At 44.4% G+C, this 23,853-nt stretch overlaps 1 protein-coding gene across 1 annotated transcript in view; it reads left to right on the top strand.

Moving 5' to 3' along the window:
* Nucleotides 1-23,606, top strand: part of CREB3L2 (cAMP responsive element binding protein 3 like 2) — a 146,897-nt gene extending 123,291 nt beyond the window's left edge. The window contains exons 9-12 of the mRNA XM_006145022.3: nt 14,588-14,687; nt 14,962-15,088; nt 16,936-17,152; nt 18,953-23,606. Of these exons, the coding sequence (XP_006145084.1) occupies nt 14,588-14,687; nt 14,962-15,088; nt 16,936-17,152; nt 18,953-19,028 (520 nt within the window). The 3' untranslated portion in view covers nt 19,029-23,606. The remainder of the gene's footprint in view (nt 1-14,587; nt 14,688-14,961; nt 15,089-16,935; nt 17,153-18,952) is intronic.
* The last annotated feature ends 247 nt before the right edge of the window (nt 23,607-23,853 follow it).

Raw genomic sequence — 23,853 nt, 5'->3', positions numbered from 1 at the left:
TTATATAATTTACAAATGTTTTCTTCCAGTCCATAAGCTGCCTTTTCATTTTGTTGATTATTCCCTTGGTAGTGCAGAAACTTTTTAGTTCTACTTGTTTATTATATTTTTTAACCTTAAAAGAAGTTGCACAAATATTATATGTTCTTGGAAAAAATTAGAAAATAACAGTTAAAAAGAATAAAATTACAATAATTTCACCTAGAGTTATCTTTACATTTTGGAATATGTTACACATACATATATGTGTGCGTGTGTGTATTTATACTGTCTATATTCTTCTGTTAACTGTTTCTATTTAATAAAATACACTAGACATGTTCATGTCAGGAAATATATTTCTATAGAATCCTTATTTGAATGTTAAAAAAAAAAAATCTCAGTGATATTGGCATTTCACGCAGCCTTATCTAATAGGTTGCTATTACTGAATCTGGCCAGGTTTAGCAGAGGCCACTTTGTTAAAGCAGAACTGTTTGCTTGTTTGTCTTGTTTTGTTTTGCTTTCAAATTTATTGAGGTACAAGTGACGAATAGACTTTAAAAGATACAGTGTAATGGTTTGATACATGCATACATTGTAGAATGCTTACCACAATCAAGGTAATTAACACATCCAGCCGTCTTACTTAGTTACCTGTGTGTGTGTGTGTGTGTGTGTGTGTGTGTGTGTTCGTAATCTTTAGACCCACTCTCTCTTGGACTGACTCTGTGGACTGGTGGTTAAGGCAACCAGAACCTACCTCATGATTTAAATCCTGGCCTTCGTGGCTTGAATAAACATGTTGTGTATGTGTGCTTGAGTGCCTCAAATTCTGACAAGACAGAAAAACGGAGAAGAGATTGCAGCGTGACTATGCCCCATTGCGGTGTGTTTTCTCCCTCTCTCTTTCTCTCTGTCTCTCCGGCAAGCTCACATACCCTCTGGCAAATGAAAATAAATAAATAAATAAATAACCAACCAACCAAACAGACAAACAAACCCACTCTCTTAGCATATTTCAAGTATACAGGATAGCATTCGGACAGCATACCGTGCCTTAGAGCCCTAGAGCTTACTCATCTTATAACTAATAGTTTGTACTTTTTGAGCAATGTCCTCCCATTTATTTCATCCCTACCTTCTGGTAACGACCCTTCTTCTGTTCTCTTGTTTTTATGAGTTTGACTTTTTAAAGAAATCCCCCATAAGTGATACCATACAGTACTTATTTTTCTGTCTGACTTTCTCTCATAAAGCAGGGGAGCTTGTCACTGTTCCCCCCTCTGTACTCCGCTCTGTGCCTTGACTGTTAGGAGTCTCCACTGCGGTTTCCCCAGTGGCTCTATGTCCCCATGGTGCCCTCCCTTTACTTCCCCCTTTTCAAAGCTCACTTCCCTAGTGAGCAGTGCTTTGATGGTGGTAATGGCTGACAATGGGTTCATCTGTATCTCCTCACAGATAATTTTATTAGGGAGCTGTTAGGGTCGTGCTATCTAAGACTAGTGTTGTATAATATAGTTCAGCCTGAGAGGCAAATAATAAAAGTGGAGTTGCACTTGCTGAAATAGGGAGGTGGGCTTACTATCACCCCACCTCCTCCTGCCCCTTTTCCTCTTTTCTGCTCCAAGGGCCTTTGCTGGCTCAGAAGATAGCAGTCACCAAAATGCCTGCAATGTAATGTGAACAATCCCCTGGCCTACAGCCAACCGTGGGAGCTGGTGTTTGGGACCTATGGTAAAGGAAGACTTTTGGACCTTGTGGTCCACATCACACCAGATGAGTGAGTCAGTGTTTGAACAAAGTACAGGGCTAGGCCAAATGAACACACACCTGTATTTGTGTTCTGCTTCTGGTGTGCTTATCCTTTGGAGGCAGCTGGACAGAAGTCGACATGATTGCAGTAAATGATAGGATCTTAGGTCACCACAGTGAAGTGGGAGACCTTGGGTGTCATTGTCTTACATGGCATAACCTGGCAGGAAAGGCAAGTATGGATTTCATCAGTGACCAAATGAAAGAAAAATTACACCTCTTCACATTTTACCAGTTCTAGAACCAACCTCATAGCCTAATGGTTAAGAGAAGCCATATCCAACATGACTGACCCTGATTTGAGTCCTGGCCTGGTGGCTAAAACACTCTGGACAAGTGTGTGCATGACTAAAATCCATCAGGATGGAGAAGGGACTGTGGCATGACCACATCCCATTGGGGGTGCTTTTTCTGTATCCCTCTCTCTTTTCCTGTCTCTCTCTGACAAGCTCACGTGCCCTCTGGCAATTAAAAAATATAATCAGTTCTATGCTACACCAAATAAAGGACTTAAAAAAAATGTCTATAGGGTACATGTGCTTGCTGGAGAGAGACATACAGAGAATGAGAGAAAAAGTGAGATATCACTCACTAGGGGTGACAGCCCTCTGGGATCCCTCCTTCTCCATTCTTTTCTCAGAATTTTAGCACACACATGTGTCCAGAGTGTTTTTCAGGCCACTGGGTCCAGGACTTGAACTTCTCAGTCAGTCATGTGGGATCTAGCCGCCTCAACCACTACACTACCTGCTGCCCGAGACTTTTTGATCTATCCTGATGGAGATTTGTGCTCAGCTTACATGTTGACTTAGATCTTTTTGTTTGTACTGGACTCAGCAGCACCCATTTAACATGTTAGTTTCTAGATGAAAAAGCCCTTTCATCTGAGCTCAGAAAACTAGAAGATGATGGTGCCAGGAGAGGAGACGAGGAAGTCCTCTTCATCTTCATCTTTACTCCAGAAGTCTCTTGGAGCAAAGCTGAAAAGGCGCAAAAGCACCTTCACACTTGCTTTGCTAAAGTGATCCACTAATTGCATGCCATCAAGAGATGTGTAAGATGAGAGGGAGATGGTTTCCCAGGAGTGCTTCTTCCTAAGTTCAAGGAGAAAATACGTTGTCACTTACTGAAGTCCATTTGCGGCTGCTAGAGACTCTGCCTAGCTTTACTATGCTTATCATTCATCTCTTGAAGCTGCAAGCTCTCTGCATGACCCCATGCTTGTCTCCTTCCTGAGAAACACTGTTCTTTCCCCCTTAAATATTCTTCTTCTGCATAAATGATGTATACTCTACCCAGCCCATCAGTGTTAGGTGTTTGTGATTCAGTTTGCTCCGTGCATTACTTTTCTTGTTCTCATGCTTTTGGAGGACTGGGGACTGCTGTCCATCTCCTCTAGCTCTGATTTGTAGACTTGAAATGCACTTCAATGATCATCTTTGATTTAATTGCTAATCACTTCATTTTACAGAAGGAGAAATTAGGACCCAATGAGATCAAAATCACCCAAACATATAGAGGTAGAATGGTGACTCAGTCACTTAACTTCAACAGATCCTTACCCAGATTTCTTTTGTTGCCATGCCTCTCTTCTTTAGATACTCCCCTGTCATAGCCCAGGGCTGACTTTATACCTGGAGAAGAGATTCTTGCTTTAGACTCTGTGTTTTAGAAGATCCTGCTCTGGCTTCCCAAACCACAATGTCTCCATGGGATGAGTAGCCAGCAGCACAGTGGGAGGTGTTTATCTGGGGCTCTCATCCTACCTCTTCTAGATCACACCCTGGTACCTGGGGTCTTAGAATTGCATGTTCAAAAAGCCTCAGCCTATTTCCAGAGCTTGTGTGGACTTCTGTCCTGTCTGTTCTCTGATCAGTATGCACTCCTGAAGTCAGTGGGATGGGGCCAGGACAGCTCTTTGTATATGCAGACTGAACTTAGACAGGTGTGGGCAGATCTTTACCATGTGTTGGGCTTGTGATTCAATTTAACCTTATTTATAGAAGACATGAGATTCCTGGGTCAGAGACAAAGGACTTTACTATTCACAGCACAGCAGGCAGTGTGAGCATTAGCATCTTTGCACCGTTTCTCCTTGCCCTACATTCCAGGGTACATGCAGGTGGAGGCTGGGCTTTCAGTAGGTTGATGTCATAGCTAAGGAACACTGAGCTTGGAGAGCTCATTGCTTCAGGAGTGAGCAGTGAATAACCCTATGTTTTGTTTAGGGGAGACATTATCTCATCTCTCCAGGTTACCAGCTTTGTAAATAACCCTGAGAAGTGACCCATATAAAAAGGCCTTTCAGTCTTGGCAGAACAAGCAGAACATGAAGGAGCACAAGAAGACCCAAAGAAGAGGTCTATCTCTCTGGAGCGGTTAGGGGCAGAACCAGAAATGAGAAGAGCAGTGGTGTAAGCCATGGCTGGGGAAGCTCTGCTCATACCACTGTGTTTTGGCAAAACACCCTGGGGAGTCCCAAAATTCTAACTTCAAACTCAGCATTCAAGGGAGCTGGAAGACATAGGAGTTGCGGGTACCTTGTAGGACTTTACTACTCACAGCACAGCAGGCAGTGTGAGCATCAGCATCTTTGCACCGTTTCTCCTTGCCCTACATTCCAGGGTACATGCAGGTGGAGGCTGGGCTTTCAGTAGGTTGATGTCATAGCTAAGGAACACTGAGCTTGGAGAGCTCATTGCTTCAGGAGTGAGCAGTGAATAACCCTATGTTTTGTTTAGGGGAGACATTATCTCATCTCTCCAGGTTACCAGCTTTGTAAATAACCCTGAGAAGTGACCCATATAAAAAGGCCTTTCAGTCTTGGCAGAACAAACAGGACATGAAGGAGCACAAGAAGACCCAAAGAAGAGGTCTATCTCTCTGGAGCGGTTAGGGGCAGAACCAGAAATGAGAAGAGCAGTGGTGTAAGCCATGGCTGGGGAAGCTCTGCTCATACCACTGTGTTTTGGCAAAACACCCTGGGGAGTCCCAAAATTCTAACTTCAAACTCAGCATTCAAGGGAGCTGGAAGACATAGGAGTTGGGGGTACCTTGTGGACACAGTTTGCCTGGGTTGGGGGTAGGATGGAAAGAAACCTTAAGATGTGTGGTGTGTGGCTTCATTTGTTCTCTTTGCCAACCTCTTCAAAATTAAAGGACATGCTTGACCTAACAGATATCCCTATTGTTATTAGAAAAAAGAATTGAATTCCTTGATTCTGACTCTTTGACCTTCCTCTTAGCTATAGTCCTTCTCTCTAACTGCACTTTTCTTATTCTTTAAAATCTATGGCGGGTTGTGGTGAAGGTCTTTGGGGTGACTCTGCTGGGCTTTGATGGAGCTCTGGCTCTTCTGATTTGCTTGTTGAGCCCACACAGCTGTGTCCACTTGCACTAGTTTTGTGTGTTTGTTTCCTGCACACCATTGAGGTCTCTGTGTAGGAATTCTTTTTTCTATTGGACTGATGGTAACTTGCTGAGCACATTCTCTGCTGTATACAGAGAAGCCATTCGAGGACTGATGAATGACTCAATTTACTTTTCTATAGACTTTTTTCTTGGTTTAATTCATTTCTTTTCATTTTTCCATTATCTCTTAACTTCTTGTTGCATGGAGAGTATAAGCTTTTTTTTTCACATGGAAATATTTCAGACTTCAAAGGATTGTTGAGTACTATACTAAGTTCTCCAGAAATATTAGAAAGACATTTTAATGTAACTTAGTGGCAAAGTTAGAAATTCCACAGCCCCAGAAAACATTTTAGAACTCTCTTTTCTGTGTTCCTGGACCAGTATGTAATATTTCGGAAATATCCTTTGGTCCCTGCAAAATAAATAAGCCTCCTGGAGTTATCTCTTAACTTCTTGTTGCATGGAGAGTATAAGCTTTTTTTCACATGGAAATATTTCAGACTTCAAAGGATTGTTGAGTACTATACTAAGTTCTCCAGAAATATTAGAAAGGCATTTTAATGTAACTTAGTGGCAAAGTTAGAAATTCCACAGCCCCAGAAAACATTTTAGAACTCTCTTTTCTGTGTTCCTGGACCAGTATGTAATATTTCGGAAATATCCTTTGGTCCCTGCAAAATAAATAAGCCTCCTGGAGTGTAGCAATTACACAGGAAGGAAAAGGAGAATTTTCATATTAGTCTTTTTCATTATTATTATTTTTTCATTTAAGACACAGCCCTATAAACAACGCTCAAAACTTCCATAAAAGATTTTTTTTTTTTGGAAAGGTTTTTGCTATAGAGAACATCCGCTCGCCATAAAAAGCCAGAAAGACGGAGAGACCGAAAGACAGAAAGTGAGAAATCACCCCCCAGGGGGAAGGCCATGCTGCAATCCCTTCTCTTCTATTCTCCTCTCGGGATCTTGGGCACACACGCACATGCACCCAGTGTGAGTTTAAGCCATCAGGTCTGGGACTCAAACTGCGGGTGACTACATGGGAGTCCAGTGATGTAGCCATTACACCATCTGCTGGTCCCCCCAGATTTTAAGCAGATAGGTATCTACCCCAAATTTAGGAGTTTTAGCTGATATAGTAGTCTTATGGAGATGTCACATTTTAGCATTTAAGTCTTTGAGATGATGATCTTTCTATCTTTATTTTTTTATTTTAGAGAAGGTTTTTTTTTGCTATAGGGTGTACATGCTTGCTGAAGAGACAGAAAGTGAGAAATCCTCACCAAGGGGGATGGCCATACCACAGTCCCTTCTCTATTCTCCTCTTGGGATTTGGGGCAGGCACACACACATACTAGGTGTGAGTTTTAAGCTGCTGGGTCTGAGACTTAAACTGTGGTAGACTATGTGGGAGTCCAATGGTGTAACCATTACACCATCTGCTGGTCCCCATGATCTTTCTTAAATATCATTATGAAATGGATAGAACTTCTTTCTTTTCTTTTTTTAAATTTCTAGAGGACACATGCACATGCCAGAGACAGAGAGACAGAGAGAGAGAGAGAGAGGAAGAGAGAAAGTATGGTTATATTGCAATGAGATATGTTTATGTTGCAATCCCTTCTCCTCCATTTCACCATCCTCTTGGGATTTGGGGATGCATACCATGCTCGATGCCTTTTTCAAGCTGCTGAGTCCAGGATTCAAACAGCAGTTGGCCATGTAAAACTCAGCTCCCTTCACTATGGATATGACCCCTTAAATCTGCAGAACTTCTAATTATTGACATTGTGTCTCAATACCTGCCCACCCTCCACCCCAGTGCTTTGAGATAGATGTTTCAGCTTCTGGATGCTCCCTTTTTAATCCTCAAAGCTTCCCCAATGCTAACTCTAGGTGACTGAGGTGAGGTGGGAAAGGAGGGTATTCAATTAGGACTTTGTCTCAGGAGGACATGGCCTGTCATCTGTTCCATGAGACCACTTGATAGCCACTGATATTTTTTGAATGTGTGTACTAGGAAAATAGTACCCAGACTTTTAAAATTGTATAAACATTTTATATTTTATGTAGTGCAAATGATACACCAGACACACAATACAAGCATACATATACATCAGGTACCTAATTGATGTGAGTACTTCACACACTAGTAATTATTTATATGTATGATGCCCTCTGATACTTTGTAGTCTATGATTCCATTTCATTAGAAAATACACTAGTCATCACCCATTTGCCTTCACCTACTAGATGGTTCATGCTTGGAATTTGGAAATCACTGCTCTAGGTACTTCCATGAGGGTGTGAAGAAGTTCCTTTATCTCTGAAAGATGCTGATTTATTTGGAAAGTATGCACTCTCCTATAGCTTAGCAAATTCCAAGTAAGATGTGTTACAAGATTTAATGGAAAGTTTCTCTACAGGGAGGACCTTGTTTAAGCACTGCGAACCATCAGGTAGTTCTTATTCCCGGGTCCTGATTTCTAATTCCAGTGGGGAATTTGGTACCCGTGTGCTCCAATTCTAATGTGCCATATTCTCACTCTCTTGCTCTTTCTTGTAAATGAGAGAATCGAAAAACCATGATAACAAATGTAGATACGAGGCTGTTGATGCGTTTCCCAGTTATTATAAGACTGTGTCTCACAGTCTTGGATGCTTTGCAGTGTTTTGCCCAATTTCCTCTGAATGCCTCCAGAGATATAGGGTGATGGGTTATTTTGGGGAAGGCTGGCAGCTGCCTTTGACTGCTCTTTTGCAAGGAACTGTAGAGGATAGCCACCAAGTTTATTTTTACATCTCACCACAGGATACAATCCGCATTTTCAATCAAGTGTTGGACACTCCAGTTTAACAAGTTGTGAAAAATCTGTTGGCCCATATAAACGTATGCTAAGAGTATTCCTTTCTGTAAATTAAGACCTTGCTCCTGGAAGCCCAATAATTCATTAAGCCATTATTAGCCATGATCACTGATGATTTTAAACAAAATAATAAAGAGAAATTTATACTGAGCTGTAAGACACCATTGGGTCTGTCCCATGGTTGACATTTTATAGCTTTAGTATTAAAATAATTTTTCCATTTCATCTGATTGCAGCCTTATCTCCACCTAGCCTATCATGCAGGCAGGGCAGCAGCTGTCATCCAGGCTCCCAAGGCTGCAGGCAGTGACATCTGTCCCAGTGGCATCAAAGTACCACAGTAGCTCAAACCAACGTAGTTATGAGGTCACAGGCTTCCTCATAAAAAGGGCTGGCTTTATCTGTCACTAGTGAAAGGGGAGAGCAAGCACTCTTCAAAGATGTATTCGTGAGCCAGTTGGTGGCATGGTAGTTAAGGTTGTTAGATCCCACATGACTGACTAAATAGCTCAAGTCCTAGACCCAGTGGTTTAGAAAACATGCCCGGCCCGTGTGAGTACATATTCAAAATCCTGAAAGGAAATATTGAGAAGGATTGCGAAGTCACCATAGTCTGTAGCAGGGTGGTTTCTCACTTTCTCTCTTCTGGTGAGTACACATACCCTCTAGCAAATTAAAAAAAAAGAAAAAGTACGCTTCAATAAGCCCAGAGTAGCCCAGGAAGGGGGAGTCTCTCATTCTTCCTTTAACTAATGTGGTCAGAGGAATTACTTTTGATTACTTTCCCAAGCTCAGAATGTAAGTAACTTGATTAAAGGCAGATAGTTGGCCCAAAGTAGTGGCATAGGTGGTAGGGTGCCACTGAGTAATGCTGGAGCCATGTGGAAGGCCCAGGTTTGGATACTGGGTGGACTTAAACACACCAGCCACATTAAATTCTGGCTAGCTGGGATGCTTAGAGGAGTATTGTGGTGTAGTAAGACCCTGTCAGGGGTACCTGTGTCTCTCTTTCTCATTAACTAAATAAGCTTTTTTTTTTCTTTTTTTTTTGAGAGGTTTTTGCTATAGGGCACGTGTGCTTGCCAGAAAGACAGAGAGACAGAAAGTGAGAAATAACCCCCCCAAGGGGGGTTGATTTTAATTTGCTAGAGTGTATATGTACTCACCAGAAGAGAGAAACAGAAAGAGAGAGAGAAAGTGAGATGCTACCTAGGGGGGATGGCCATGCTACAATCCCTTTTCCTCCGTTCTCTTCTCAGGATCTTGGACATGCATGTACATGTGCCTGGCATGAGTTTAAGCCACTGGGTTCAGGACTTGAACTGCGGTCAACTACATGGGAGTCCAGTGACATAGCCATTACACTATCTGCTGGTCCCATAAGCTTTGTCTTTAAAGGCACATAGCCATAGTACTGAGATCTAAACTTAGATTTTTCTGCCTCCGGAGCTTGATCCCTGGTTTTGGTACACAAGCTGAACAATCCTAAAGCCATTTCATCAACTTCTTTGGTTCTGACAGAGGAACAGGTCTCATATTTTCCATTTTTTCAAATAAAGGCCAGGCTTGACTTCCTGACAACGGAAGTAGGGCAAGGTGCATCCTTGATTCTTTTATCTATAACCTGCCTTTTATCTTCGGTGTTTCCAGAGCTGTACCACAGAATGTTTTAGTTGCCCTTACGATTTTTATTTGTGTTATTATCACTGACATTTTGTTAATGTGCCTCTCATTGCCATTGGGCTGGGTTTTAGGGTGGCTCATTATTTCTTCCAGGATTTTCCTGTGACTCTTTCATCTGCAGCTCAGTCTCTTTTAGTAGAAACACTTTCATATCTAAAAAGGAACATTGGAGTCAGCTGGTAGTGCAGTAGTTAAGGCACTGGTCTCCCCCATGGCCGACCACAGTTTGAGCCCTGGACATGGTGGCTTGAAAATCATGCCAGGTCTGTGTGTATGTGTGTCCAAAATCCCTAGAGGAAAATGAAGGAGAAGGAATTGTGGCGTGGTTATCCTCTCTGGGGTGTGATTTCTCACTTTCCCTATCTTTGTCTCTGTCTCTTTCTAACAAGCACATGTGCTGTATGGCAAAAACGTTTAAAAAAAAAAAAAAGAACATAGCTTTTAGTTGAGCTGTGATCAGAATGATGTTGATGTCACTGGATTTAAGAATAATTTTCTTAACTGGGAAGTATTTTGTTTTTCAAGTGATTGATTAAGGTACCATGCCTTACCTTGTTGAAAAGTACTAGGGGACTTCAAAAAGAGAAATGGGATTAAGATATGAGTTTATTTTAGTACAAAAAAGTTTGAAATCTATGCCTAATTTTTTTTTCCCAAAACATACATTTTCCATGAACTTTTCAAGAGCCCTTAGAGATAAGCTATGGTGTTAGATAGATTTGGATTTATGCAGCAAGTCTTCTACTTACTATTTATGTGACTTTGAAATAATTACTTAGTCTGTCAGTATATGAAGGTACTGAAACTCAGTAATTGGGCACTCGATCTCTGTTCATTTTCATTCCTTATGATAAAAATGATTGTCTCTGTTATATGAATGAATACAAATTTCCCACACTGACTGCATCCTAGAAATCTCTTTAGATTTTTGGGATGGCTGAATGAATCCACTTTCTGCTGGTGAGATGCTGCAGGGTTGCTGATTGATGGGGCCTTCAGAGTGTTGTCATTGCCACTCTGAGTTCCGTTTACCTTCACCAACCCAAGTGGGAGAAGTGGCAACAAACAGCATGTTATTAGTCACTGTTGCTTTCCACCAAAATATCAAGCCAAAAATATGTATTTTAAACTACATGTTTGCTCATTTTAGAGTTGGATTATAAACTGTTAGAAATCAGGGACCATTAAACAACCATTTTCATTTGCAGTAGATTCAGAATATAATCATGTTTGAATTTGGAAAGAGTGTTTCCATGAATGCCAAGTAAAGAACGCTGCAGTTAGTAAGCATGAAGCCTTCTCGGCCTTCTCCAGTCACACTCAATGGCCCTTCTTCCAAATTTTGCACTGTAGCACTTCGTATCATGATAATAGGGGTGAGGAGAGGGGAGCGAGGGCTCCAACTTGAGACTGAGGTAGTCTCTCAATGGGCTTTAGTATATCCGATCTGCTAGAAGTCTGTCTTCAGGAGGTACCGGGGAGCCTCCTGGGGTTCTGTTCATTCTAGGGACAGGTGCACCAGGCCCTGTGATCTCTACCACACATTGGAAGGGAGAAGTGATTCTGACTGTTACGTGGAATTTGTTTCCTCTGTGTACACACTCCAAAAACAGGCAAGGAGTAGGGGATGGGCAGGGAAGAAGTAAGGGATGGTTGTGGGTAAGTGGGCACTGCTGGTAAAAACTGGAAGTGATGGTTTCTCTTTCCAAATACCTAAAGCCTTTGGAGCAAAAGGAGCATGGCTTTAGTACCATCTGGAAAGGCACCGTGTAACTGAAGGCTATGTGGGGAAGAGCTGCCCCCAGAGCACAGCTAAACTTCAGCACTTTGAGGAAGCAGGAGTGCCCAGGGAAAAGGTGGGGTCCCTGGTGCAAGTGGCAACCATCACTCGATGGAGCGTCTTTCAATAGGCCAAGGGAGCAGGGAGGCCCCTTTCACAGCTTAGCAGTCAGCAAAGATTCCATGGGCTGTGGCCAGCTCGAGAGAAAAGGGCTTATGTGATGCATGGTTTTATCAATGGGCCGACTTCTATGTCTGCCCCAGGACTTCGGAAACACAAGCAGGGGGCACCCAATGAGGCTTTGGGAAATGACTTTACAGTTGCTGTCAGTCTAATATGTACAAGGGCCAACAAACCCTCAGCTCTGTGAGAATGCAGGCCCTCTCCAGAAATGGCTGTGCAGATCACTCAGCTCTGTTTTGAAAGATATTGCGCTGGTGAGTGGGAGGAGGGCTTTCTGGGGAAGAGAGAAAAGGTTGACGAGAAAAAAGGTGTTGTAGCAAAGGTCCACATAGTTGCAAACCTTTTCTTTAGGTGCAATTTAAAATAATCACACTATCGGTATTTCTCAGCCTTGAGTCTCTGGTGAGTGCGCGTGACCTCTGACAAACTTAAAAAGGAAGAATATGTTGTTTGAATGTATATAAACAGCATAATCCAGGTCCGAGCTACATGTGGTCACTTCTGTATAACCAGAAACAATATAAAATTAAGTACAAATCAGACCTCCATATTAAATAGAATTTTTGTTCTTTTTTTGGGGAGAGGTTTTTGCTATAGAGCGAGTGCGCTCGCCAGACAGAGAGAGAAAGAGAGACAGAAAGCGAGAAGTCACCCCCCAGGCAGGATGGCCACGCCGCAATCCCTTCTCCTCCATTCTCCTCTCGGGATCTTGGGCATGCGCGCACATGCGCCCCACGTGAGTTTTAAGCCACCGGGTCCAGGACACGTACCACAGTCGACTATGTGGGAGTTCAGCGACATAGCCATTACGCTAACTGCTGGTCTCCTCCATATTAAATAGAAATTTTTAAAAAGGATTTTATTGCCTGAGTGCACATGTGCTTGCTAGAGAGAGAGAGGGGGAGGAGAAAAAACAACTCTTAAAGGGGCATGACCACACCACAATCCCTTCTTCATTTCCTGTTGGGATTTGTGGCATGCACGTGCCCCTAACCTAGATGTTTTTCAAGTCATGAACCCATGACCCAAATGTGTTTTTCAAGCCACTGGTGCTAGGACTTGAACTGTGGTTGGCCATATGGAATCCAGTTACCGTAACTGCTAGGCAATGGGGCCAGTCCTGAATAGAACTTAAATTAATGATACTAATCCATAGGATAAATGGTTTTGTTTCACTTAAATTCACATCAATGTGCCAGACAAAAATGTGGAGTAGGTGGGACCGTGCAGGGATTTTCGAGTTTAGAAAATGCCCATTATGTGCACTGGGCCAGTGCCCCAAGTCTCCCATTGCTCCAATTCATTTAAACTGCCGAAAGCAAAACCATTCTGATAGCCAACCTGTTTTTAATTTGCCTAAGTTGGGAGAACTTGTTTCATTGGTACTTAGCCAGAGGAAAAGTTTCAAACCCTGGAAAAATCTATTTGTCCTACTAGTACTTAAAAGCTATTCAGGGGACAGACTGTGATGAGAAGCAAGTTATCTGTGAAAGCTTGAATTCTTCTGCAAAGAATGAATTTGCTGAAGTTCCCCAGCGAGCTTGTGTGGCGCTCTAACGTTCCCTCACAGCATGAATTTTCTGAAAATCCTTGAGACTCAAGGAAAAGTATCTGCTCATCACATCTTTCCACTTCGCAATGTGCGTTGGGCTTGAGGCTAAGGGATGAGGGCGGGAGCAGCTTCAGCTCTTTACACCATTCATGCTGAAGTCATCTGGCTGCTCTGTTCAGGAGGGTGTGTTGTCAGATGCTTTTCTGTGCTTTGCAGTGTTCAGAATTTGCAAAGAATTTCACCAACTGCTCTCTCTGTGTCCAGATGCCACTCAAAGCAGAGTATATAATGCTATTCTCATGTTCAAAGAGTGTAGTTTTCACAGTCGCTGTCCCTAAGTGTGGGGCTCCAATTAAGCAGGCATCTTCACTCTTTCAGTTTTGGGCTTCATTTCTGACTGTGGAGGTGATATGAGCCTTTTGGAATCACAGGCTTGAGGTACAGATGGCTGCTTGCCTCCTGCCCTACCCAAGGCCCTTTTTGCTTTTCCTCTCCTCTTCCACCTCCTTCTCTCTTCTCTCTCTGTCTCTCTGACTCTGCTCTCTCTCCTAATTTGCTGTTTGAATACCCAGTGGTGCGGTTGGCGTTTCCAACCAGGGCTACTTCTCTGGCCGCTCCTTCAGTTGTTCTATGCCATTTGCCATTTTTGCTCTCCTTCCTTCCTCTCCTGACTTTTCTCCTTTCTTATGTTTCCATCGGCATTTCTACTCTCTCCCTTTGTCTCATTCTTTCCAGTTCCCAGGTCCTGGCAAGATGGAGGGCTTTCTCTTTGTCGTCCTCTTTCTCTTCCCCACCGGCAGCGCCCTGATCATGATTCAACCAGACCCAAGCCCTGGGGCAGACGCCGACACCCAGTTATGAAAACTCTGCTCTCATGAGCCACTCCACTCCCAAAGGCCTCACCTCCTGCTACCATCCTGTTAGGGGCTAGATTTCAACCTAAGACTTTGGGAGGGACACGCACTTTGAGACCATCAACGACCATCCCATCAGCCTGTTCTATGATTTTGTTCTCAGTGTTTGGCAAACAAGTCATGGCCTTCCAGGGGTGATGTGGGGGCATTCACCTCTACCTCGGAATAGCACGAGAGTAGATCTAGCTATGAAAGTGTTAAGGCTCATTCTGAGCCCCAGTGAACTCTTCATTGGAAACTGGTACCCGTTTCTTCCTCCAGAGGAAACTGCTCCTCAATTCTCTGTTCAAGGCAGATGCAGAGTTTTAGCAACTGTCCCGGCATATGGGGTGGGGGGTACAAAAAAGCATGTGCCATCTCTCAGACTCTCTTCATGGCTTGTATGCATTATCATTGACAGAACTCTCCTTCAGCAACTCCAGAAGCTTCAGACCTTGGTGATGGGGAAAGTCTCTCGTACTTGCAAGTTAGCTGGCACACAGACCGGCACCTGCCTCATGGTGAGTGTCCCAGAGGACAGTGTGGTACCTGCTCCAGCCCAGCTCAACTCTAGCCCTTCCAGTTTGCCACGGCCAAGTGCTGTGCAGTGGGAGAGACCAGGCAGCTTGCTGTCGGCTGTCCGGCTGTGGGCATCACAGTGCCGTGCCCTAGGGTGCTGTCTGCTAGCCTGGCAAAGGGATGTGTGCTCCCTGGTGTCCCAGGTGATGGAGATCTAAAGGTTTGCTCTGGTGCCTGGATTGACTCCTCAGCTCCATTTCTGTCCTTCTGCTCCAGGTTGTCGTGCTCTGCTTTGCTGTTGCATTTGGCAGCTTCTTCCAGGGCTACGGACCCTACCCTTCTGCTACCAAGATGGCGCTGCCCAGCCAGCATTCCATGCCCGAGCCATACACAGCTTCTGTTGGTAAGAGCGCTCTGCACCTACCAAGTCTCTTGGGTTGATTTCTTAGCTTTCTGAAAGGAATCTGTGGTGAAAGTACAAATTATCCATTTAGTGTTTAGTTGCCAGGGAGTGTGCGTACTTGTCAGAGAGAGAGAGAGAGAAGATTGAAGCACTCCTCACTGGAACATGATCATAAAGCAGTCCCTTCTCTTCCATTTCTCCACCCTGTGAAGATTTGGGGTGTGCACACATATGAGCATGTGTTTTTCAGGCTTCTAGGATCAGGAGTGGAAAAGGATCGACCATGTGGAATCTGACTCTTTTAACCATTAGGCTACAGGCTGACCTAACAGTCCAAGTTTTTAAAAGTGGTAAAATGGAGTTTCTCCACTTGAAGAGGCACGTGGGAGTCTGGTACCCAGACTGCAGCTTCCCTTGTGCTCCTGTCCTAGTGGGCTGTGCTCCAGAGCTCAGCAGAACACCATCTGCAAATCTCTACCCTAGACTGTATCTCCCGACAGCCAAGGAGGTTAGGGATGAGGGAGGGAAGAGTGTGAAGCTTCTTGTGACATTTTAAGAGAATGCCTGTATTTCTACCTCCACTCAGTCCTATGAAATGCTTTTGTAGAGTTTGTTAAATTGAATCAAATTGAGGAATCAGTCTGGGTTTTCTTTTCTTTTCTTTCTTTTTTTTTTTTTTTGAGAGTTTTTTTTTTGTTTGTTTGTTTTTTTTGCTGTAGGGCACGTGTGCTTGCCAGAAGGACAGAGAGAGACAGAGAGACAGAAAGCAAAAAATCTCCCCCCAAGGGGGTGGCCATGCCGCAATCCCTTCTCCTCCATTCTCCTCTCGGGATCTTGGGCACACATGCACACGCGCCTGGCGTGAGTTTTAAGCCACCGGGTCCAGGACACGAACCGCGGTCGACTATGTGGGAGTACAGCGACATAGCCATTACGCCAACTGCTGGTCCCCTGTCTGTTTTATAAAACACAACGCCCAAGATTTGGAGGCTCTGGTGCTACAAAAGAAATACATGATGTTTTCATCTAGCCAGGAATCTCTTTTACATATACAGGAAGTAAAGGGGTGTTGAGTAAGGAGTACGGGCAAATATGTGTACACACTAATAAGAACAAACATGAAATTCAGAGTATTAGATTGGGGATAGGGATAATTTTGCCATTGTGAAAAGTCTCGATTTTCACCAGCAGGTGTATTCCTGCCAACTACATGCCAGAAGTACTAACAGTCTAATCAAATCATTTCAGTGGCCCATGGGGAAATTCTTTTTTTCTCAAGGAAATATATTTCTAAATTTAATTGAGAGCCAATGGGAACACAGCTTCTATGTTGTGGAAAATTGCTACCAAGCCATCTAGTTATGTGACCATCCTCTAAAACAAAGAGGCTCTGTCCTTTGATTTGTGGTTTTGTGTCCTCTCTCCAGTTTCTACAGGAAAATGCCCTTGTCCCTTGTCTCGCTGCAAGAGCTACTCACTGGGGATGCTGCATCTTTTAGCTGGGTCTGGACAGCTCTAAATATTTGACTCCCATATTCTCCACAAATTGTTTTTGGGTGGATAAGGAGGAGAGTTTTATTTTCAAAGCAGTGGGGGTGGTAGTTTGCTTCATGTTTATTTGCTTTTCTATTGTTCTTCCAGCACTGTATAATTGCTATAATTTTTCATTGCACAAACTCCAAAAGCCTGAAGCCTTTACAGAAAGCCAAGTCCAGCAGGCACCCTCTGCTAGGCAACGAGAACACACCAGTTGTCATCTGCCTCCAGCCCCGGGCACCTGGGATGAGGGACTGTGCTGAACCCCAGCAGTCTTCTGCTCACACCTTGTTACTTTGCTTTGTCCTCAGTGAGATCCAGGAACCTGCTGATCTATGAGGAACATTCTCCCCTGGAGGAGCCGTCCAGCCCAGCCTCAGCTGGGGAGCTTGGGGCCTGGGATCGAGGATCCTCATTGCTCAGAGCATCAGGGCTGGAGTCCAGGCCGGATGTGGATCTTCCCCACTTCATTATCTCAAATGAGACCAGCCTGGAGAAGTCAGTGCTGTTGGAGCTGCAACAGCACCTGTGAGTCACATGCACACAGATTGACTCCTTTAGTGCCCTGGGGTGCGTTATGACTCAGCAATCTGCAGTGTAGGGTGTCAATGTTCCAAGCCTCATCCAGTCTCTTGGCTCTCTCAGCACCTATTTCCACGACCTGAGACGGAGGAGACTATGCCGTGGGTCAATGACTGCCCTGAGCAGAGACAGGGGAGAGATGTCTCATGAGCTCCCCCACGTCTACGGCATAAGTAGGGGAGGACCTTAACCCCTTCCTCTACCATCTTTTTTTTTTTTTCTTCCCTTTAAGTTTATTTATTTCTTTCATGAAAGAGAGACAGGTCAAGGGATGGGTGCCCCACAGGGTCCTCGTGCAGTGTCCGACTCTATCTCAGCCAGCCTGGATCACAGGCACACGCATGCTCAGTAATATCAGGGAAGTCCCGGGACATGAACCTAGGACCTTTTCCATTTGGGTTTACTTGTGGTACTGCTGGAATGAACCTAGGCCCCATTCTCCCTCCAAAACCACATGAGTGAGCATGCAGTCCAGGTTACAGCAATGTGTTTATGTCAGTGCACCTGAAGACATAGTCTGTAGCTTTCTTCCCCCTAGGGAGTAAATGTGTGTTGTGTTACAGAGTGACAGGTGTTTATGATTTATCTGTAAAAACACATGTATTATGACTACACATTTCATTATGTATTGGGGAAAACCATTTGAGAGGCACTGTGCATGCACTTGTCTTTACACTGAAGATAATCTGTGCTGGGCTCCAGTTCTCCAAGTGCTGCTTCTCTTAGATGGTTAGAGGGAAAGCCCATTGTAAACACAAAGGCTTGCATGGCCACCAGGTATTGCTGTTGTGGCAGGGAGGCACCTGGCTATGCCAATCGGCACAGTCAGGGGTCCTGCACACACACTCCTGTGTGGTGTGGTTGGTGATTTACCTTAACTCTGCTCCTCTGCCTCCCGGCAATGAGGCTGTTCCAATGTAAGTGGGAAAGCTTCCACTTCGGATTCTGTAGCCTTCTTCTCCTGACCCCAGGGAGGAAGGAAGATTCAGAATTATGTATACTTCTTATGTGTACATTATTGCGCTACTTTAAGCACTTTACAAATACCATTTGTATGACCCTTTTACCTACCCTAGAGGCGAGTTGTTATTAGTATTCCTGTTGTAGAGAAAATCTGGGACTGTTACTGGAAGCTGTGGAAGACCCAGCTGGTCAATTGCTTGGTTTATGACACAAGTCTCTGCCCTCTTAACTCAGTTGTTCAAAGTCCCATTCAAATCCCACTTGTTCTGGGATATTTCCAGATAATAAGCCCTCCTAACCCTCTTCTGAGTGCCAAGAGACTTTCTAGGCTATTGCACAATTAACATGCTTATTTTCTGTTATATATTTATTATTATTTCAAATTAGTTCACGTTAAGAGTCCATCTGGATTGCTAGCTCTTCTAGACCAGGGACCAACCCTTCTCCTTCCATTTTCTTCTTCCCACTGGTTAGCATAGGCCAAGTACCCTTTGTAAGTGCAGAAGATTAAGGCAATTTATAACAACTCGGTATTAAACCATGGTGCTTATCCTCTGAGTTGGGATGTCTTGGCTTGGGTGGATGAAGGTGGGCATGTGAATGAGTGGGTGAACTGGTACCTTGGGAGGAGAGAATGGCTACAAGGAGGGGAAAAGAACAAGAATCATGCCCGAGCCAGCTCACAAAGTTGCAGTCATTGAATCACTGAATCAGTCACGAAGCTCAAGAATCACTGTCACACATGGCGGCTAATCCTTCTTTTTCTTTTCAATGCCTTCACAGGGTCAGCACCAAACTGGAGGGGAACGAAACACTCAACGTTGTAGAGCTCGACAGAAGAGTGAACACCACCTTCTGAAGAGGCCGACTCCACCCTCTCTGTTTCCCTTAACTCTTCTTTCGTATCTCCAAACCCCTTTTGTTGTAATCTTTTCTTTCCTCTTTGCCTCTGGATCTTGATGAAGACATGGATGAGCGGTTGTGGCTGGGGTAGGGGGGCCAGCCTAGGAGCTCTGTTAGCAGTGCAGGCCTTGTCTTTCCCTGTCTGTGCCCCTCCCATGCAGCACGGAGCCCACCTTTCCTCCCTTCTCTTACTGCCATAGGAAATTGTTTCAGGGGTGGAGGCTGGGACAAGCAGGCTCATTTCTAAAGTATTGCCAAAGAGATACTGCCTGATTCTCACCTGTGCGGTGTGACTCCTCTTTGAAGAATAGACAACTCTTGTGACCACAGACCCTAGCCACAGAAATGCCATGATGCTATTAGGATTTGGCAAAGCACTGACCCATGTCCTTCCCTGCTCATCCCTGGGTCTCTGGTGTGAGTGCCCACCTTGTCAGCTCCCCTCTCTCCCACTCTGGCTCTCGGAGCCCTCGCTGGACAGTCCTCCCGGCACCAGCCCTGACAGGCGAGGGCTGCCCCTTCACATTCTCAGGCCGCAAGTGCAATGCCTGAAGGAATCAGGCTATTCTACTCCAGGCGAACCTGCCCCATCTTGTTGCTTGTAGATCTTCCCCATGCCCAGGTTCCCCACATCTGCATAGGTCTGCCCCCCACCCCAGCTTCTCCTCCCCACTTGTAAATAGTATTTATTAGCTTGCCGAGGCCTCCTGCTAGCAACCACACTGGAGAGGTCCGGTTGCCTCCCTCCAAGCTAGCTAAGTCTTCTGTGGGCCTCTGGCGCTAGGAGGGCACCTGGGCTCTGGGCTCCCACTTTCCAGGTGGTGTTTTGTCATCTTTCTTTCTCCTTTTCTTTCTTCTTTTTTTTTTTTTTTTTTTAAATAGTTTCTATTGAAAAATCCCCTTGAGCATGTGTCCTCTGCCAGAGGAACTCGGTGGGAAAGATGGGGCTGTGCTTTGTTTGGGTCTGTGTCTCTGCAGCCCCATGGTTTCTCTGTCTGTCTTGTTCCCATAATAAGCGGGAAGCCCTGCTCCTGACAACAGGCATTTGGATAACCTTGCTAGATTGTCTTTCCACCTGTCCCTGGCTCCTCCCTCACCACCCACCCTGCTTCTACTTTGCCCTCCTCTCTTCTTCCTCTGCCTCAACAGAAGGAGTCAGAGTGGTGCCATTCGTGCATCCATGTTCTTACCTGTTAGAGTCAGGTTTGGCTACTTTGCAGCTCACCCAAAGAGATACAACCTATCCCCCAACCTACTTTTTATTATTTTTTTAATGATTAAAAGTAACTTTTGTAGTTTTAAAAATCTTTCTTCTTTCATACAAACAATAAATGGAAATGACCTTTTGTTGTGTAATGTAGAAGACTCCCCTTCAGTGTTTATTCCTAGTTTGTAAAAAAAGATTTTGTGTAGGAAATTTGCTTACATATTGTATTTTATTTTTAGTAGTGGCTGTGGGGTCTTTAGCATAAGCTCTTCTCTCTCTCTCCCTCTCTCTCTCCCTCTGTCTCTCTGTCTTGTCATCTATGTTGTCATTGGAGCTTATACTTAAGAGGGATTAAGCCCACTCCCCGCTCTTTCATTCCGTATCAGATATAGGATTTGGTGTCATTAACAGTTGCCATCAGACCTCCTAAGCGGATCCCTGTTTTGTCTGTCTCAGTCCATTTGGGGTCACTGTGGTGAGTGATTCCTCTCTCTTTACTGTGATGGAAATGTTTCCAGATGAGGAGGTGGCCAAGTTCCCCTTCTCACAGTATGTGAAAGCTGGGTTGAGACTGCCGTGGTCCTGGCAGCCCTGCTGTCTGGACGATTCTCACTGCCCCTTGCACTGGCCAGGGCGGGCTGGGACTGTCTGGCTCTGCAGGAGGACTGCTGCCAATGCGCATCCACTTCTGCCTCTCTGCTCCACTCGCCTGTGCCTGCCCTGTGTCTGGTAGCTGTGGGCCTCTGCTGCCTCATCTCTCTCTTGAATATGCCATGTAATATTCTGACGTAGGCAGCCTATGGGGCCTTGAAAAGGTAAAAAGCTAGAATTAACTCAAGGAGTATTCGGGCAATGAGAAAGGAAGGGGTTTATGTTTAAAGGCAGAACTGAGAGAAGTGACTGTCTAGGCAGCCACCTGCTGCAACTGAAGCAGATTGTGTTTCCAAGGCTCCCAGAAATAGCCAGAATAGGGAACCTGTTCCCCGGCATGAGGAGGGAGAAGAAAAAGGACACTTGTAGCCTTTGTCCTTAGTGCATTGAAGATTTCGTTTTCTCTCTTATCTCCCTTGCTTAACGCTACTTTCTCCAAATCTCCAAGCAGCAGGGTTTTCTCTTTAGGAAGCTGGCCTTCCAGAACATAATCTGTATTTGGAGACATGGAACATTAGCCTGAGAGCACAAATGGCCCTTTGAAGGAGGTTCCAGGAACTTACATTGCTTCACTTTCAAGAAACATCTGTCTTCTGCTTATTTGAGTGAGTCAAGAGAATGAAACAGTTAACCTTTGTTCAGTACAAAATGGGATCAAGAGAATACCAGAGGGCTGGATAACACCAGATTGATTCCAAATAGTGAATGGGTGTGTATGCACCCTTCCCGTTGAAGGGTTAAACCGTCAATGTCAGTGGATTTGTTTTCCCCACTGAGCAGTCTCATAGACTAACAGTAATTCCTGGTCAGCTTGGGAGATTCCAAGTAATAGCAGACATTAGTGCCTGAACTTAAGTTTTGAAAGATGCTCAAAGCTTGTGGGGACAACCGAGAGTCATGAAAAATAGGTCTCTTTATTATGTCTTTCATCAGTAAACACATTTTTCTTTTTCCTTCCTTTGGCTACACTAATGAAGGAGAGGTCTTGCAAAGTTTCAGAGAACAAGTAATCTTTCCCCAGATGAGACCTGGTAACTCAGACCCCTCTGCCCCTCAGCATGATTCTTCTCCCAGCTCTCGACTTCGCACTTGGAAATGGGAACTGTAAACGAAAGGCCTCAGTGCCAGTTTTAGGAAGGAATTTCTGTGAAATGTTAGGAGTCTGGAGTCTTGCTCATAGAAAGAGTGTTATATAAAAATCTGACAGCTGAACTGGGTTGCTCCTTTCTGGCAGGGGGCGGGGATGAGACTTGACACTGGTGTAGGCAAAATTAGATAACCTTTTGGTTAATAGAAATGATTTTGCTTTGGAGACCTAATTTGTAGGTTGCAAAGGCAGTTTTTAGTTCAGCTAATTTACAAACCAACTATAAATACCGTGGTTTTCCCCTTCCTGTGTCTCTCGGTTCTGGTTGGATATCAAAAGGTGGCTGTGAATCTAAGTGCCATGGAGGAGGGATGTTGAATCGATTCCTCTGTATTCTGGCCGTGATTCAGTGTCCAGCATTTTTGTCATAGGATGTTCTTAGATTTTTTTTTCCTTCAGAAGTTCATGGCCCTCCCTGCCAGGTCCTCAGAGGGAGCAGAAGCACAGAGCAGAATCAGGCCCCCCAGCCCAGCTCCTTAGAATAAGCATAGCATACAAGGTGGGACTTAAGCACAATCCAGAAATGAAGATGTCCTACCCCCAGTGAAAGGGTGGACCGTCTGTGTTGGCTTTGCTAACATGGAAGCAGAGACGCAAGGGAAGACGTTTAGCCTCCCCCATCTGCCACTAGTGACTCATTTGGTTCTACTGAATCCTGTCTCTGGGAAATCTGCTTTCTCCTGCTTGCAGTGCTGGCAGGACCTCTGATGCCATTACCAGGGAGTTCTTTAGCGAGGGTCACTTTATAGGAATGTTTTCAGCTGAGGTTATTGTAGACATGTGATCGGGTAACCCCCCCTTGAGAGGACAGTAACAAGAGAGAATAGAGGCCAGTGGAAGAGCCAGAGACAGATTTCAGATTTTTTACTCATCCATTCATTCACTCAGTTACTCCTAGGACTTTTCAGTTTTGCTAAAAAAGAGGACTGAGATCCTAGGGAGTATTGGAGAATACGAGGGACTGAGGAAATTTCACTGGCTAGTAGCTGTCCCGCAAGACCCTTGTGCTAGGTCTCCCTGCTTGTCTGTCTCTTTCTCACAGGTGCATCTGGGTGCACATGCACATGCACACATACACACACCCACACTCCTTTCTTGTCTTAGATACTCATGTATGCCTTAAACATGCCTTATAGATGAGTGCAGGATGACAGGAATTCCTCATTGCTGGGAGATTTTATGTATAGCCTTATAGTATTAGATCGAAGTGGGTAAGGGGAAGGAACATTTTCTGAAAGCTCAAAATTGGTTTCCTGAAATTGAGCCACTATCAGATTGGCACATCGGGAGAAAAGTAATGGGGTTATGTCCAGTGGGAAGATCCCATTTTGTAAGGGTGCGAGCACATCAAAAAAAATGGCCAGCCAGGATTAAAGATATTAAAGTCCTCTCAGCAGAGCACTTCTCAGTGCAGAGAAACCTACCTTTGAAGAATAACCCTTCATGCTTTGTGGCCAGAGGATCGACATTAACTACAAGGAAAGGCTGGGTGTTGTTTCATTCTGTTATCTGGGGCAACATAAAATTCTAGAATGCTTTAGTTTATCTTAGTGTCTAGAAGGAAAGGACATATTTCTTGAATACTTACCGAGGTCTTGGGTGCTATGTTAAGCAAGTTTTAAGTCTTTTTGTTTTATAAATACAGAAAACAAGAGTGACTGGTTACCTTGAGATGGATAAAGAACTAAGTGATGTTGAAAATGCAATGATTTGTGGAGTACGTTGAGCAGATTCTGTGAACACACTGTACATTATTCAGGTTTTTTGAGCAGGAAA

Source organism: Tupaia chinensis, unplaced genomic scaffold (genome assembly GCF_000334495.1).
Source record: "Tupaia chinensis unplaced genomic scaffold, TupChi_1.0 Scaffold000140_1, whole genome shotgun sequence".
Classification (NCBI taxonomy): Eukaryota; Metazoa; Chordata; class Mammalia; order Scandentia; family Tupaiidae; genus Tupaia; species Tupaia belangeri.
Note: the sequence above shows the minus strand (reverse complement) of the source record. Positions and strands in the feature narration are given on the sequence as shown.